An 18625-nucleotide genomic window follows, 5' to 3' on the forward strand; every position below is an offset into this window, starting at 1 on the left:
GCTCCATTTTCTTGGTCCCTTCTTTCTTCGTGATAGTTTGGTCTTCAGTCCTTGCCGCTCCATGTTTGTCTCCATCACATCTAATCACATTGAGCATTCTAGATTGAGGTAGCAACCGTGTCTCATTGGAATGTAAAGGTATTTTGAAGAGGATCGAGCTCACCTCAGATTCAATAGCATGTGCGTGAGCTCTTTTGGTGTAGGTACCATGGTGGCATCCATGGGGTGCTTCGCACCAAGAGCCAAATCCTCTCACAAAACATCCTTGTTCGCCAAGGATCGCGTAAGAACGAACCGGAACGAAGTTAGAGCAAAATTGACAAAGTTATGGCTATTGTACAAAGTTGTCAGGACGTGGTACGAGCTGTGGCCCGCTCATACCGTAGCCCTTCATGAAAATCTGAACCTAGGACCTCCGAGAGCTTTAGTATTTTCGCCGCTTATTTTTTATATGAACATTGATTCTGGCGTTTTTGGTCTCGTTGGAATCACGTGAACAACGTCGATGCACCTGCGGTGTTGGTTCTTCAATTCAACAAGTTGACAAATGTCCAAACATCAAACACTCCATATATCCCGACTATGATGCATAGAATATTTCCCCCACTTGATCATCTTTTATGTGTCAAGTCCATGAACATGCTAATACACCTACAAAGACCACTTAAATCGCGCTACTGTTCACCGAGCTCATCTAAGCCCGGGCTCCGGGTTGAATTATCGATGAACAAGCTAATACACCTACAAAGACCACAAAATAGAGTGGTCGAGAATGAACTCTTATGATTTTTCTATTGGATATTTATTATTTTTTTCGAATCATGATTAATTAAGAAAAAGAATCAGACACTTTTTTTCTATGGGATGATTTTTTTTTTGAGGGAAACAACTTTTTTTCCCTATGTTATGGGATGATTATACAAGGTGTAAAGATGCGTGCTCGTGTGTTTTGAAAAAAAAAACAAAAACAGACGGACCCACCCGTAGACGCGGACGCGAGTCCCTCCCATCGATCCCCAAACCGTATTCCGGCCTGTCTGGTGCAGAGGCGGCAGCGGCGGCGGCGGCGGCGCCGGAGGTGAGAGAGATGTCGAGGGCCGTCAGGATGCGCGGCGACGAGCTGGAGACGACGGAGCGGGAAGCGAAGAGGCGAAGCGTGGCAGAGGAGGGGGAGGGGACAGCTCTCCACTCCACAAACCCTAGATCTTCGGGCGAGCTAGCTGTTCGGACTTCCCATCCAGAGATACACTTGGCGATCTTCGAGCCCAACAAAGCCCAATCGGAAGCAAAACAAGGTGATTTTACCCCCATGTTCCAACCTCTTTTCCTCCTTTGGTCGTCATGACAGATTGGTGTTTACTTGTTCATGCTGTCGATCTTTCCGTAGATCGTGTGTACGATGTGGTCGAGTCCGTGGCGGAGGAATCCTCCGATCCACCCAGCCCCCCGATCTACCAACCCTACATTCCCGACGACCTAGTTGATGATCTGGACGTACTCGCTGACTTCGAGGACGCCAAGGCCAAGTACGAAGCAGAACGGGGTAAACGCCCCCTCTCCTCCCCGATTCTTTCTTGTCATCGTTAATTTCCAACCTAATCTTAATTTTCCTTGCATAGATCGTCGAGCTAACCTCTTCACTATGGAGCATCACTGCTATAAAGCACCCTCCTGCCTGTTCAAGACCCATCGCTTGCTTCCTATTCTTGAACAAGCAAGGGATGCAACACTTCTTGCTGCTAAATCTGTGATTTTGCTCTCATCATTTGTCGGTGTGTATTTAACATCCTAATTGCTTCTAAATTAATATCTGATTTCACAACTGGCCAAATATTTATGACTTTTGGTTCATTTGCAGAGAATGACCCGCTGAACAAGTGTTCTGGTTTATGGTTTGAAAGGGACGATCATAGCAAAACCGCCCTTGTTTTGACATCCGCTCAGCTCATTCGTGAAAAGAAAGAACCAAAAAACCCATTCGAGTGGAAGGTGCAGTGGACAGGCAATTATCATCGTGAGGCTAAGGTGCTCCTTATCCTTTTCAACATTCACTTGTCTCTTTATAATCTTGTCACCGAATGATTCTACCCGGACCTACACAATGCATGTTTCATTGGTTTCCTTTTTGATTGAGATTTGGGTGGTGAGCCTTGCACTACTGGACAAGGAAAAACACATTTCAACTATTGCTTTTTTTTATTTGTTTGTTTCTTCCCTCTCAAATTAAATTATTTGTAATGTATCTGTTGTCAAATGTAGCTAATTGCTAATAAAATGTGACATCATCTTCAACTTTGCTAGAATAGAAAATATGAACTAGTATCTAGCGTTTGATTTTCATAATGGTGCATCTCCCAAAAATGTTTTTGTCAATATAAGTTCTGTCAAAAATGAAGTGTGATAACTTTTGACATCGCCGTTTTAGGTCATTGTTCACTTGCTGGACAACACAGCTGTGCCTGCCCGCCTCCTCTATCTCCAGGAGCATTATGAATTTGCTATTTATAAAGTTCAAGTGGACAAACCAGTTCAGTTGCCTACTTTTACCGAGTGTGTGCGTTCTGGTCAAGATGTTTTCAGACTCGGGAGAGATGAAAGTCTGAATCTTAGTACCACTCATGGTATGGTGGCTTATAAGATTCCATCCTGGTATGAGAGATGTCACTATATGTATTTGTCTTGTGATCCATCTAGTCCCTCACTGGTGCGTTATATCTCAATTTATGCTTTGTACTTCAATCTTGCTATTTTATTATTACAAATTGTAATATTTGTCACTACTGCAATGATATAGCTTCGTGATGATGGAGGACCCATCATTGATTTAGAAGGGAAAGTTGTGGGTCTAGTTAACAACCATATTAAGGAGACATTCATACCTTCGTTCTTATTGCACAAGTGCTTGGATTTTTGGAGAAGATTCAAGTATGTATTCACTCATTTTCTCCTCAATTATGTGTTAGTACTCTTGTGATTCTAATGTCTTGTAAAGATAATAGCGCTATAATGTTTTTTCTTACATTTGGGTGATACTTATTTGATCTCCGTTTTATTTGGTGTAGTTGTATGCCTCGCCTCCATCTTGGAATGACGTTTACTTCAATAAAACATTTAGATCCTATCTGTATTGAGAGAATGACACGTAAGCATAACATCGAGTCCGGTCTTATTGTTGAGCAGGTATATATATTATGGTGCTTATTTTTCTTTTATTTTTTCCACTTTTGTTAATAGTTCCATCTAAAGCCGTTTCTCACATGCGTATTATGATGTAACAATGCTAATTTAAAATAGGTGTCTAAAGGATCACATGCTGAGAAAATTGGAATTCGTGAGGGTGATGTTATTGAAAGCTTTAATGGAAAGTACATTTCTACTACAATTGAGGTGTGTATATTGTGTATTTATTGTATTTTATTTTTTTAGTACATTCGGGTTTAGTTAATCTCTAATCCACCTTAGATTAATCTCCCACATCCTATAATCGGTAGCAAGTAATTTTGTATTCCTAGTTAAATAATTTAAATAATGACGTGCTAGTTGAAGCACCTTCCTGATTCATGCTTGGATAGATCAACTTTCAACATCAATGGTTGTTCTCATCAATTGGATCAGGCCACACCCATTGGTCAACCTCAATGGTAACCTCACGGTGCTTGCCATCTTAGTATTGAGCTTTCCGAACTGAATTCCACTACATAGTGCAAGTAGTTTGCTGACGTGGTAATGTTGAGGGATCATGGACAAGCGTTGGTTAAGCAAATACTTTAGACTGTAGTGTTCTGTTTGCACTCAAAATGCGTGCCCCAGAGATATGGGTGCCAATGGCGCACTAGATGGACGATGGTAATCAACTCTCATTCTTAGGCAACGAGCTTGGTGTTGCGTGGAGCTATAGGGTGGCGGAAGAAGGCTACAACCCTGTCACCTTGGTGTAGCACAACCCCAAACCGAAGGCGTCATAGTCAACGATGAATTGCTTTTAGAAAATCGACATGTGTAGTACTGGTGTCGCCGTGAACGTTGCTTGAGTTAGTCAAAGTCAGTCATCACCAACAACAACAAGCTAGAGGTGAAACCCATAAGATCTCGCGACCAACTCATGGTTCTGGCACGTGGATAGCAAGCTTCCACGCACCCCTGTCCATGGCTAGTTCTTTAGTGATACTTCAGTCCTTCTGATCTCTCTTTACAAACTCCTCCCATGTCAAGTTCGGACTACCCCGACCTCTCTTGGCATTATCAACACACTTTAGCCGTACGCTGTGCACTAGAGCTTCTGGATGCCTGCGCTGAATATGCCCAAACCATATCAGACGATGTTGGACAAGCTTCTCTTCAATTTGTGCTACCCCAACTCTATCTCGTATATCATCATTCCGGACTTGGTACTTCCTTGTGTGGCCACACATCCATCTCAACATGTGCATCTCCGCCACACCTAACTGTTTAACATGTTGCCTTTTAGTCGGCCAACACTCGGCGCCATACAACATTGCGGGTCGAACCACTGTCCTATAGAACTTGCCTTCTAGCTTTTGTGGCACTCTCTTGTCATAAGAGAATGCCAGAAGCTTGGCGGCACTTCATCCATTTTCCCTTGCTTTGATGGTTCACATCTTCATGAATATCTCCATCCTTCTTCAACATTGACCCCAAATATTGAAAGGCGTCCTTCTGAGGCACCGCCTGGCCATCAAGGCTAACCTCCTCCGCGTGCCTAGTAGTCCTGAAACTGTGACTCATGTACTCGGTTTTAGTTTTACTAAGCCTAAAACCTTTCGATTCCAAGGTTTGTCTCCATAGCTCTAACTTCCTATTGACTCCATTAGACTATCGTGGACTAGCACCACATCATCCGCAAATGGCATACATCATGGGATGTCTCCTTGTATATCCCTTGTGACCTCATCCATCACCAAATCAAACAGATAAGGGCTCAAAGCTGACCCCTGGTGCAGTCCTATTTTAATCGGGAAGTTATCAGTGTTGCCATCACTTGTTCGAACACTTGTCACAACATTATCGTACATGTCCTTGATGAGGGTAATGTACTTTGCTAGGACTTTGTGTTTCTTCAAGGCCCACTACATGACATTCCGCGATATCTTATAAAAGGCCTTCTCCAAGTCAATGAATACCATATGCAGGTCCTTCTTTTGCTCCTTGTATCTCTCCATAAGTTGTCGTACCAAGAAAATGACTTCCATGGTCGACCTCCCAGGCATGAAACCAAACTGATTTTTGGCCACGCTTGTCCTTAAGCGGTGCTCAATGACTGTCCCATAGCTTCATTGTATGGCTCATCAGCTTAATTCCACGGTAATTAGTACAGCTCTGAACATCTTGTTCCTGAAGATTGGTACTAATATACCCGTCTCCATTGTTCTGGCTCTTGTTTGCGCAAAAATGAGGTTGTAAAGCTTGGTTAGCCATACTATCGCTATGTCCCCGAGGCCTCTCCACACATCAATGGAGATACAATCAGGGCCCATCGCCTTGCCTCCTTTCATCCTTTTTAAAGCCTCCTTGACCTCAGACTCTTGGATGCACCGCACAAAACGCCTGCTGGTATATCAAAGGAGTCGTCTAGTTCAATGGTAGAGCCCTCATTCTCCCCATTGAACAGCTTGTCGAAGTACTCCCGCCATCTATGCTTAATCTTCTCGTCCTTCACCTTGAGCTAGTCTGCTCCGTCCTTGATGCATTTGACGAACGATGCTCCTCTTTTTTAAGAGCGCCGTTAGGGGTTACGCAATAGCCTCAAAATCGCAAATGAACTTGCGGTAGTAGCCTGCCAGTCAAAGGATTCACAACATCAACCAGCCTATCGCACTCTGAACCTTGGCGGGATCCATAGCCACCCCCTTTGCTGAGATGATGTGCCCTAAGTATGCCATTGTTTTTTTCTTTCAAAAATGCACTTGGACCATTTAAGCGCCATCAGATGCTGCTACATCAATTGGAATACATCATGTACATGGCGTAGGTGGTCAACCCAAGACTTTCTGTAAATCTATATATCATAAAAAAACACAAGTACAAATCTTCGTAGGAAGGGCCGAAGGACGACATTCATTAAGGCTTGAAATGTCGACGTCGCGTTTATCAAGCCGGAAGGCATGGCTAGAAACGTGAAGAGCCCCTTGTGGGTGCGAGACATCTTCTTGTGGATATCATTGACATGCATTGTGGTTTGGTGATATCCAATTTAGTGAAATAGCAAGCACCCTTGAGCTTGTCGAGAAGCTCGTCCACCACTGGGACGAGCAACTTGTGCTTGATGGTGTACTTGTTTAGGCGCGGTAGTCGATGTAGAAACTCCGTGAGCCACCTTATCTTCTTGACCAAAAGGGTTGGGACTAAAATTAGGAATGGATCCGCCTAATCAATCCCCGATCTAGCATATTGGCGCATTGCCGCTCAATCTCCTTTTGAGGTGTCCAATAGTGATATGGATGCACCACCACGGGAGCCGTCCCTGGAAGGAGGTGAATGCGGTGATCACATCACTGCACTAGAGGTGATGTGCACGGCTCGATGAACATGCCCTCAAAATCTCGTAACAGGGTTGTTCTCCTGCCCCTCGCAAGCAAGGGAATGAACGCCCATGGTCGCCTTCCTATGCAACGTGACTACATGGTCATGATGCCAAAGGACTTTTTGAGCTTGGTGTGTCCCAACAGATGGGTCGTAGAGAGCCCCGAGCCACTATACGTTGAGCACCTTGTTGTAACTCTACAAAGGAAGGGTATAGCAGTGGATGATGAATGGTTGTGTGCCCACCTATACGTCAAGGCCACTCTAGATCCCGCAACAACACTAGATCCCGCAACAGATGACCTTGACGCTGTTGACCACAACCACACGCATGCTTGCACGTTGGGAAAGCTCCACACCACTGCGCATGTTGGCCTGGTCTGATAGGAAATTGTGGGTGGAGCCATAGTGGATGAGCGACGAGGATGATTCCACGGATGATAGCTGCCGGCTACATCGTTGAGCTTTTATAGATTCCGATGAGAGCGTGAAGGGAGACCTCTACATCCACGTCCTTAGTATAGTCGCCATCGTCCCTCTTAGCCACATAGATAAAAAAATTGTTACAACAATTACCAGGTGCGAACTTATTAATTGCAGTTGAAGCTAAGTTTGGCATGACGGTCGTTCATCTCCGTAGTCGTGAGGCACTTGAAGGGCCTTCTGCCTAGGGTGGCATGTGCAATTCCTGAGGTATCTACTGATAGCAGCCTTGGCAGGAGCTGTAAGGGACCGGGTAGACGAGCGAGTGGGTCGACAGGGTGTGTGTTCGGCAGTAGCTGGTGGACCCTAGTCCTCGTCCTCTCTCCTCTGTCTTGTCACAACTTTTCAGACGAAAACCATTACTCCCTCCATTCCACAATGTAGTGCTTCCTCTATTCTCGTGCTTCAACTTTGACCGTAAATTTAACTACAAAGACCGATTGCGGCGGGAGGAAAAATTATATCAATGAATTCGTATTCAAAAGAAGTTTTCAATTATATAATTTTTTCTCCTGCCGTAGTTGGTCTCGTTGGTTAAATTTATGGTCAAAGTTGGATCTCGGGAAGCGCGGGCGCACTATATTTTGGAATGGAGGGAGTATTAAGTTGTCCGCTGAAACTCTCCCATGGTGGCACGACTTTCGCGTGCTTGAGGTAGCTGTACCGTAGTGAGGCCCTCCGGCCAGGTGGTATGACGCTAGCCACGCCTTGCTGCGTTATGGAGTACCCTGCCCTTAAAAAACCCACTTTACTCGAGTCAACCAGGGAAGTGCGTCTTCCGACCATCAAAGACTGGGAACTCCCAATTTGCCAAACCTAAGAGTCCCTTGTGAGTCATCGTCTGTGTCGTTGACCTTGGCAACAAGGCCAAGATTGTCCTTCCCGTTGTTGACGGGAGACTACCGGTGCCATCTTGCTGCAGCTCGCTGACGGCTAGGCTGTTTGCCGGCCCTTGCTCTTGGATGCTAGCAATATCTTGCTTCATGCCCTTCGGTGCCCCATCGATGGCTTCCTTTTGAAAAGGAGCCATTGCCTTGAACATCGGCCGCCGACAACGGGTATCCAAGAAAGACTGCTCCATTACCAAGTTTTCACGACCCAAGCTCTGGAGAGCTTAGTCGTGAGGGGCCTGTTGTGTCGTAGCATGAAGAGAGAGGTGGGCGAGAGGCTTGGTGTAGGTGAACCTCTGTTTTCTGGTTTTATTTGATTGATGCCTTTTAAGGCTTACACGACTGTCCAATATATGGACAACATCTACTTGATCCCCAAGTTGGATCAGACCCATTCCTAACAAAACTCTGAACCTTGCCTAACAAACTCCAGATCTTTCCTATCTCAACAATTCTAGTAACGAGAAGTATCAGGCTGCAGCTGTTGTGCCCTAGCCCTGCACCATAATGATGGCCCCACCTACGGTCGGCCATGACAAGTGTATGTTTTGTTATTGGCACATATGTATCATGTAGCTAAGATTTACAAAGAGTATCTATTACTTAGGGTGTAAATATGTTGAATTGTACATCTAGCTGGAGTATCTGGTATATGTACTATTAATTCAATAAAGGAGTATGCATATGCATCACGAAGCATAGGATACTCTGTTGATAATGACAAGTGTATACATAACTGTCATTCATTTGATAGTATATGGAGTATGTTCCTTCAAAGGGAGCATATAATATTGTTCATTTGATATTACAGAGTTTGAAGTATGGGTTATAGAGTATGCTAGATTAGCGGAGGTGCTTTTTATGTGAAATATCTTTAGAGTTGTAGACACTGTATATTTCAAAAATCACATAACAAGTTTCTTTATGAAAGATCTTTAGAGTTGTAGCCATCTTGTATTTCAAAAATCACAGAATAAGAAAGAATCTTGTGTGAGGGAGTGGGAGAGGTGCGAGGGTTAGTACACTTGGTTGTAGGGTATATTCTCTATATTTTTTATGTGACACTCTTGACTTTTGCAATTTCGCCAGTTGGAGCAGATGTTGATAGACATATGCTGGGATCATTTTGATCAAGGAAAAGAGTTATATGCTGAAAGAGATGTCTCCGTAAGTTAATTCTATATTGTAACTATGAATAACTTAATTCATGCCGACCATAGCACTATGAAAAAGATGTTTCGGTATGTTAATTCTATGGATTGCTTTATAGGTGAACATATTTGATGCCATCAAACATCGCCGGAGAACTAGAAACTTGACTGCAATTGTATCGGATCTTGGAGAAGACATTGTGGAAGGTAAACATGTCTCTATTATAAGTCATATTTTTGCAGGAACCAAAGATACATCTGCTCTAATTGTGATGTTTTTATTTGTTGTAGGCACTTACCCTATCATGGGAAAAGAAGCCATGCCAGTCTCGTAAGTTTCTTGAGCTGGGCCTGAGAGAGGTAAACATCTTCCTTTTTAACATAGTTTAGATTCAACATGTTTTAACTCAAATTCGAAGGTTGTACAGGAGGTTGTCCTGTACCGTAAACAACTTCATGAAAAAAATCATTTGTTATCTTATCTCACTCTGTTTGCATTGGGGGGAAAAACGCACTATTTTGATCAATCTTTTAGCTGGCAAAATTTAACCACTGATCGCTGGCGAAGCATGCTCTTCAAAGTTGTATCTAACTGAACCTTGATGTTTTTTTTTTTGTGTAGGTGCTTGCCTGCTGCTGGCCTTCATGGACGAGTCATTGGAAAAAAAACCTTGCCTGCCAATTGCAAATTCAAGTTCTGACATAATCTTTGTGTGTCTGTGTTCCGAGACACAAACCTTTGGAACGGTAGAAGCAGCTTAGTTTAGAGCATAATCTGTATGCTAGAGCAGAGCAGAACCTGTATGTTACTGGCTACTAGTTATTTTGAGTCTTGTGAAACTCACATCCTGTCCCTATGCAAGTGAAGCTGCCGTGGATGATGAATTGAACCCGGTCATTATGCTAGTGTAATGTTTAGACTGCAGAAGCAGAATAGCTTAGGGATTACTGGCTACTACTCCGTAATTGTTTTCAGTTCGGTGAGACTCACATCCTGTCTGTACGCTGTGGATGATGAATTGAAGCTGGAAGTTGGTAACAATGCTAGAGCGAAATGTTTGCTACATTGCGAATTCATTCCCGTTGTGTGTATGTGCACCCTTGCTGTGCGGGGTAAAACAGAGCAAGAGTCTCTAATTTCACCAAGCTCCCTAATTCTGGAACCCTCTCATTTAACAGAGGTCTTCAATTTGAGATTGCGTGCACAATTTCAACTGCGGCGAATGATTACCGAGGAGGGACCTCAGCAGCCTGCAGGCAACCATGAAAGAGGCCCTGCGTTTGCACCCACCAGGACCTTTACTCCTCCCACACTACTCCACCGTTGACTGTAACATTGACGGATGGCATGCTCTATGTGTCGAACTAATTAACATTCAGAGAACAGGCTCAAAACTGCATCGATTATCTTACTTCCAGAGGAAGAATTTCGAGATCTGGGAGTACAAAGCTAGGGTTCTTTGCCAGCCGGGACACGGTGGCTTGGGGATAGCCCCTGACACAAGAAGATGGATCTGGCGATCCCAAAATGGGGGCTTAAATAGCCAAGCAAAACAGCTAAAAAGTAAAAGAAGACACTGAAGCAAAAGTAACTATGTCGGAAAGTTATCAGTTACACTGGACGTCGCGGGAACCGTGGGATGGTTGATCTGTGGCTGAGGTAGTCTTGCCGTTGTGAACTGGTACGAAGCCACTAGGGCCTTGCGATGTAGATCAAACGGATGACAGAGACCGCGGGACTGAAACTGATCATGAACAGTAGAAGTGTTGAAAATATTCAGTTTGGTCAGCTTGGATCCTGACAACGGATATGATATACCCGCCAAAACATGCACCATTGTAAACGGTTGGGCCATTGGGAGAGACCAGAGGATTTCATGCCGGAGAGGTTTTCCTACCACAAGGTCAATATGGTACTTGCCATTTGGATCCGGACGAAGGATGGGCCCTAGGCAAATTTGGCGCTCGCTACAATGGAGATTATGCTAGTAAATCTCATGTACCATTTTCGACCGGGAGAGTCCCAATGAGAAAGAGGGAATAAAATGCATAGAACTGCCACGTTCATGTCACGATAGTGAAAAACCATCCCTTTACGTGACAATGGCAAAAACACTGACCTACTTTTTGAGCATGTTTTGACTGGCTCATCTCTCTCATGCCGACAATGGTGATGGTGCGGCGCTAACGGCCATTGACTGCTCTGTCGGAAGCGGCTGGGTTAGAATGAACCTGGGCAGATGGCGGCGTGGCAGGGGGCAACCGTGGCGAGGAGGATGATTGCTGCGGCAGCAACATATTCTGTTCATCGTCGCCACTGCCGGCATCAGCGGATGTCGCCCGCAGGGTGGTGGAGGAGGCACCCACTGTAAATGTGCCCTCTACGTGAGCTACACTATTACCCTCTCGGGCACTTCTCTCTATATATATCCATTTCATTGCTGCAAACTAGGGTTCTAGATTTGGAATGTAGAGTTAGAAATATATTAATAATTGGTCATGATTCTGAAATACTACTTGTTAACTGATTGATACTAGTTTACGGATGCTTCTGAATCAAATGAATGTTGTTGTTCTGTTTGAGTGAAGTACTAAATTTAGTGATTTGAATTTATTGAATTTTGTTGTCTCGTTTGACTGAATTTAGGGTTTTGAAAATAGTGTTTAAGTCTATCTAATTGGTAGTTTCTGAATGATGCTTTGGAATGAGTAATCATTTAGAAACGTTGATGCAATATTGATCTCCAATTGCTAACTAAATATTTTTATAATTTTCATTTGTAGTTTGGAACATGCTAGCATTTGGAATGTGAGGTTCCAATTCTATGATAGGGATAACCTTGACAGGACAATGTGTAGCTCTGAAATTACATACAATGCAATGGTTGAGGGAGTGCTTAAAGAGCTTAAGCATAGTAAATGTGTTAAGTTCAACGTGCTCAAAGGAGATTGCCCAACACAACATGATGTCAACAGAGCATTGATGATCCACTAGTATAGGGACCAATCGTAGTCCTTTCTATAAGTAAGAATGTTGAACCCAACGAGGCGCAGAAGGAATCGATAAGCGGTTTTCAGCAAGGTATTCTCTGCAAGTGTTGTAAGATAGTTTTGATAAATAGTTTGGTAGCGCGATAATTGGTAACAAGTGTCAAGTAACAAAATTAACAAGGTGTAGTAAGGTGGCCCAATCCTTAATGTTGCTAAAGAAAAGATGATGATACTTCTTATATTGATTAAAATTCTATTGAGGACACACACAAATTTTTTCTAGTTACTTTTACCATGATTCATCGACTTACGTTCAATGCCTTGATATGTTGTTATGTGGATGCACCGGAGCTAAGGTGTTGTTCTTACTTGAACAAACACTTACTTATTATTACCCCTTCATGCAAACATCCGCAAGTACAAGAGAAGTAATTAAGATAAATATAATCATAACATGAAACACATGGATCCAAAACAACCCCTTACAAAACAATTCATAAACCGGGGTTTAGGCTTCAGTCACTGAGGGAGTCCTGGACTAAGGGGTCCTCGGGTGTCCGGGCTATATGATATGTGCTGGACTGATGAGCCGTGAAGATACAAGGCAGAAGGCATTTCCCCGTGTCCGGATGGGACTCTTCTGTGCGTGAATGGCAAAATTGGCGTTCGGATATGTAATTTCCTTCTTCTGCAAGCCGACCCTGTACAACCCTAGGCCCCTCCGGTGTCTATATAAACCGGAGGGTTTAGTCCGTAGAGGCTATCAGAATTCATATAGGCTAGACATCTAGGGTTTAGCCATTACGATCTTGAGGTAGATCGACTCTTGTAACCACTATACTCATCATATACAATCAAGTAGGATGTAGGGTTTTACCTCCATTAAGAGGGCCCGAACCTGGGTAAACATCGTGTTCCCTGTGTCCTTTGTTACCTTCGATCCTCAGACGCATAGTTTGGAGCCCCCTACCCGAGTTCGGCCGGTTTTGACACCGACATTGGTGCTTTCATTGAGAGTTCCACTATGTCGTCAGCAGAAGGTTCTATGGCTCGCTCGATCATCAACAACGATGCTGCTTCCGGGGAAACCTCCCCCCGGTCAACTTTTCGTGTTCGGCGGTTTCGCTCTGCGTGCCAATTCAAGTGGCCACCTTGAACAGATCGATAGCTACGCCCCTGGTCATCAGATCAGATTCGGGAGCTTGAATTACGTCGCTGATGTCCGAGGAAACTTGATCTTCGAAGGGTTCATGGCCTCGACCGCCGCTCCTCATCTCCAAGAAGGAAACCCATTGGATCCATCGTCAGGCTCCACCCAAAGACCAACTACCATCCTTGCCCTGGCCTTAGATCCAGAGCAGACTACCTCATCCGAAAACGGGAATTTAGAACCCACCGGACTCTCTCCTACCACGAACCTCTTTCCCGAAGACCCAGAGGCAACTAGGTCTTCGGCGAGCCTGGGATCAACAGGGACTGTCCTCGTCATCGGAGAGCCGAACTCACCTCTAGATGCTAACTCCGAACTCTCAAGGTCTGCGTCTAGTGAGCACAGCCTGGCAGAATTTGCCATGCCTAGCCCCGCAAGTCCTCGGTTCCCTGTCCGGCCTTCGCTCCTAGGCGAGGCCTTGGACTTGATGCGATCCCTCGCCATTACGGAAGTATCACTTCCGAACCACGCCCAGCCCGAACTAGGGGCTGAGCGCAGGGAATTTTGCGTCCCACCCACCACCACTTAGTAGCCACTGTCGAAGATTTAACCGACATGCTAGATTACGCCTCCGAAGACATTGACGGTATGGACGACGATGCCAGAGACGATCTAGGCCAAAACCCGCCATTCACCGGGCGCTGGACGGCCACTTCCACTTATGATGTGTACATGGTAGATACACCCAAAGAGGACGACGACGAAGGCAGAAAAGATTCAATTGAGGACAAGCCCGTCGAGGCACCACCAAAACGTCGACGTCAGCGGTGCCGCTCAAAATTGCGTCGCGATAAGGACAGTAATAGTGGCACCGGAGACAATAGCACCCCGGACGATCCTGAAGACCCCGCCGAACTTGCGTCCGAACAGGATGAACGAGAGGAGGGACAAGTCAACCCCGACGAGCCGGTCGGGAATGAGGATTCGGAAGATAGTAACTATCTAGCGATCTCCGAGGAGGATGTCAGCCTCGGCAACCACGATTTCATCGTGCCAGAGGAACCCCTCGAGCAAGAACGCATTAAGCGACAGCTAATCGCCACTGGGAGGATCCTAAAAAAGAAACAACAGCAGCTTCAAGCTGAATAGGATACGCTCAATGACAGATGGACTTAGATCCTAGCTGCTGAAGAATACGGCCCCGAGCGCCCAACAAAGAGCTATCCGAAGTGCGGCACTACAAAAAAAAGACACTTCCGTGATGATACGTGTTTGTCACAGTAGGTCATGTTTTCTGTCATGCATGTACATCCATGACGATTTTATCACAGAAGCAAGATAGTCATACCTGTGCTGTCGTAGAAGTGTTCCATGACATTACCAAAATTATCATCACGGAAGTGTCCACTTCCATGACGATAAATCGCGTGTCATAGAAGTGCTTTCGTCAAGGGTGACCGACATGTGGCATCGACCGTAACGGCTCGCCGTTAAGCTATCGGGTCCGGTTTTGGATCCGATAACCCGTTAACAGCCCGGACCAATGGGGATTTTCCACATGTAAAATTCTCATTGGCTGACGGAACCACGTGTCAGCTCCGCATTGGGACAGATGTCATCCACTCATTGGACAGGAGGCGCCTATGATATGTCGACACGTGGCACGACCCAATACAGGCCCATTCCGGTGAAAAGGCCGGCCCAGCTAAAGGCCCACCATGTTTTTTCAGACACTAGTGGGTTGGCCCGTTAACAGCCTGTCATGTTTTGGGTCAAATTGAGGCCCATAGAAGATCAGGCCCATTCACAGCCTGCCGTGTTTTGGGCCAAATTACGGCCCATATCGGATCAGGCCCGTTAACAGGCCACTGTACCTTTGGGAACATTCTAAGACAAGTTTGTATTTCAGCCTGTTAAATGCCCATTTACCAGTTCGGCCCGATAATAGTTTCGGCCTATTAGAGGCCCGTGGAGTATCTGGGACGTTGTCGGCCCGGTTTAACTTTAGGCCATTTAACGGCCCATGCAGACACTGGGCTATTTCTTGTCCGAAGTAACTTTAGGCCTCTTAATGGCCCGTAGTCTTCGTGGATAAATTTCAGCCCAACTGGCCTACCGGCCTATTAATGGCCCATGTAACAGTTGGGCCTAATTACCGCCCGCATTGAATACGGCCTGCTTACAACCCATCTGATAATGGTCCGTGACACTTTTAGGCCTATGGCCCGCGTAGATACCGGCCTGCTTAAAGCCCATAATTTTATTGGGTCAAACGGGCCCAAGATATATTTTGGCCTGTTAACTGCTCGTCCTATTTGGGCCAAACATGGGCCTTAGGTAGTTTTGCCCTGTTTGGCACGTGAATTTTTTGGCTCAACGCTAGCCCAATATAGGTTTTAGCCTGTTAACAACCCATTGTATTCTCTGGCCTAGCTGGCCAGAACTTTACTCGTCCTGTTAAAGGCGGGAAACAACCATAAGGTTTAGACCTGCTAATGGCCCAAGATGATTATAGGCCCACGTTTTGGCCCATATGAGTAACAGGCCACCCTGAAGACCGATAACACTAAGACCCACCGAACCTTCCGGCCTAAATTACAGTATACCGACCAAGAATAAACCTAGACTATACAACAAAGAAATTATAGCATATTACATCCCCTCTGCATCAAAGTTCACCGCCTGTGACAATAAAGGGCAACTAGACAGCAGATTACATAACCTGGGCAGGTCACCACCAGTGGAAGTTAACAGGCGGACAAAATAATAGACAGAACCGGCAGCACTTCAACACAGTTCAAGAAATGTTAGCCCGGCCCAGCAGCTGCAGCGCAAGCAGCTTAGCAACCTGATGAGACTGTGCTTCTTTGGCGCTCATATCCACCAACTTAAGCTGCATAGCATAAATAAACGTCCTGTACTTATGGTTAATCTTGCATAGAGATTGGAGTTCCAGTCATATTTGAGCGGAAGCATGTATTTCTGCTTGAATTTTAGACTGAAGAAGTCGAACAGATTCAGGCGGCGACTTCATCGAGCTTGTGTCACTAAGTAAGTTTGACACTAAATCAAGATGTGACTTCGTGGTTGTATCCCTACCCTCAATATGTTTTGCCTTCTCCTCTGGAATATGTGTTAGAGGCACTATCATTGTGGCAGTTCTTCCTAGCAGCAGTGTTGTCACCCTGAAAGAGAAACAAGTAGGTAGATAACAGGTTTTGCATGTATAACCATCAGCGCTGTCAATTCATCTCATTTCTTTGTCAGAAATAAAGAGACACGGTTTAAAATAGCATTAACATAATAGGCATTGTTCATAGTTAAGACGGCAGGAAATGGCATTGTGCAGGAGCGGCCAGCTTCATCAGATAGCTGGATTACAAATCAAAAACACAAGCATAGATGTAGTTCTAAACAACGTATAAGCATGAATGGTGAGTGTACTGTCAATTTATACCATTTCATATTGGTAAATAAAGATATACAATTTAAATAATATTAATATAATATGGCATTGTTCATTGTTGAGACATAGCAGGATATGACATTGTGTTGTTGTTGGTAGTCTCACCACACGACTGGATTACAGATCAACAACCACAAGCATACACATAGTGCTAAAGAAGATAACTTGCTATGTTTAGTTTAATTGACATGGTACGAATAAAGAACTAGATTGTACAACTAAAGATTGAAATTGAGAACAACAAACTTATGTTTATGTACTTCTACTTTATAAACTTTGAACAAGCAATTTGATGCAGACGACAAAAATAAACAGCATTTGCACTCATAGCTATCCAAATATAAACAACAAAGTTTGATGGCTCGAGGAGAACAAACTTACATTAGTAGTGAAGACAGGCTCTATAAAGGCCTTGTCCATATTGATAGGGGGCAATTCAAGAAGTTTACCTCACACTCTTCTTCAAGAGTATTGCCTTTATTCTACATTTTGTTAAGAGTAAATATAGATGTGAAAATATAGGAACAAATGGCAATTATTTAACTTAAGATCCAGAGTACAAATGTAAATACAGCATACAGGCAGAAGGCACTGACAAGAGCAATGCGGAGCTAAACTTCTTCAGTAACATCGGTTTATTTAATATTTTGGCAATAGTAAATGTAGATCTGATGTGTAGAAAAATGAAGGACAAAGGAAAATAAGCTGCAAAGTGTACATGAAGAACTAGCTAACAAATATAAGGACAACAGATACTTACAAGAACAATGCAGAACTAAATTTCTTCATAGGCATTGGGTTTATTCTACATTAATTTAAGCATTAATATAGATCTGATAATTTGGAGCGAGCAGCGGATAAGCAAGCTATAATGCACAATGATGTCACATAATCCACTAGGTATGAATATAAGGACAGCGATAGGACAATAGGTACTCACAAGAGCAAAGCAGCGACTAGCATAGTTGCGATATCCTAGGTTTTGGGCGCTGGTTCTATCGGAAATATAAGTCGGCTGCTATGTGATTTCTCCGGTAGCACCACCTTTTTCAAGGACTTTGCTTGTACTCCTTCAGGTTCTGCAATCACCCTCTTCCTTTTGGATGTCTGAAACACAAGAACAACATTTGAATGGAAATATGACGACAAATGGAATAGGTGTTGATAATGGATGGGCATGACATCTTCACATATATCATGAGTAAACTAAGCAGATGGCGATGCAACGAAGCAAAAGAAATGCTTCTGGTCTCTATCTTTGGGAGGGGGGCCCGGCCTCTGGGGGGGCTTACCCTGAGATCTACGCAGAGCATCATGAGGTCTCTGGCGCAGTCCGATCCACACACGGTCGCTGGTGTATTGGTCCCTGTTGGGGATCGTAGCAGAAATTAAAAAATTTCTACGCATCACGAAGATGAATCTATGGAGTATTCTAGCAACGAGGGGAATAGGAGTGCATCTACATACCCTTGTAGATCGCGAGCGGAAGCGTTCAAGTAAACGGGGATGATGGAGTCGTACTCGCCGTGATCCAAATCACCGACGACCAAGTGCCGAACGGACAGCACCTCTGCGTTCAACACACGTACGGTTGGGAAGACGTCTCCTCCTTCTTGATCCAGCAAGGGGGAAGGAGAGGTTGATGAAGATCCAGCAGCACGACGGCGTGGTGGTGGATGCAGCAGAGTCTCGGCAGGGCTTCGCCAAGCACCAACGAGCGGGAGAGGTGTTACGGGAAGGAGAGGGAGGTGCCAGGGGCTAGGGTGCGGCTGCCCTCCCTCCCCTCCACTATATATAGGGGTAGGGGGGCGCATGCCCCCTTGGAGATCCCATCTACAGGGGGACGGCCCCTAGGGGCAACGGCCCCCCTTAGGGTTTCCAACCAGGGGGGCGCATGGCCCCTCGGGGGCAACGGCCCCCCTAGGGTTTCCAACCCTAGGCGCCTTGGGCCCTT

At 44.9% G+C, this 18625-nt stretch overlaps 1 protein-coding gene across 1 annotated transcript; it reads left to right on the plus strand.

Annotated features, from left to right (window-relative positions):
- The first annotated feature begins 971 nt into the window (after positions 1–971).
- LOC125531074 (uncharacterized) lies at positions 972–10122 on the plus strand. The gene is made up of 12 exons (XM_087522472.1): positions 972–1295; positions 1388–1543; positions 1620–1772; positions 1859–2025; positions 2426–2704; positions 2795–2925; positions 3063–3180; positions 3295–3387; positions 9003–9080; positions 9184–9271; positions 9356–9424; positions 9687–10122. The coding sequence occupies exons 1-11, from the start codon at positions 1088–1090 to the stop codon at positions 9397–9399; spliced, it is 1515 nt and encodes a 504-aa protein (XP_087378598.1). The 5' UTR covers positions 972–1087; the 3' UTR covers positions 9400–9424; positions 9687–10122.
- Positions 10123–18625: the final 8503 nt, after the last annotated feature.

The sequence above is a fragment of the Triticum urartu genome, chromosome 5A, assembly GCF_056163025.1.
Source record: "Triticum urartu cultivar PI428250 chromosome 5A, HENAU_Tu73, whole genome shotgun sequence".
In the NCBI taxonomy this organism is placed as follows: Eukaryota; Viridiplantae; Streptophyta; class Magnoliopsida; order Poales; family Poaceae; genus Triticum; species Triticum urartu.

Bases quoted from the DNA above. Each gene is read 5' to 3' on its own strand.
- LOC125531074 (XM_087522472.1), top strand. From the start codon at position 1,088: ATGTCGAGGGCCGTCAGGATGCGCGGCGACGAGCTGGAGACGACGGAG. The intron at 3,388-9,002 runs GTGTGTATATTG...CAATTTCGCCAG, and splicing joins ACATTTCTACTACAATTGAG to TTGGAGCAGATGTTGATAGA. The intron at 9,081-9,183 runs GTAAGTTAATTC...ATTGCTTTATAG, and splicing joins ATGCTGAAAGAGATGTCTCC to GTGAACATATTTGATGCCAT.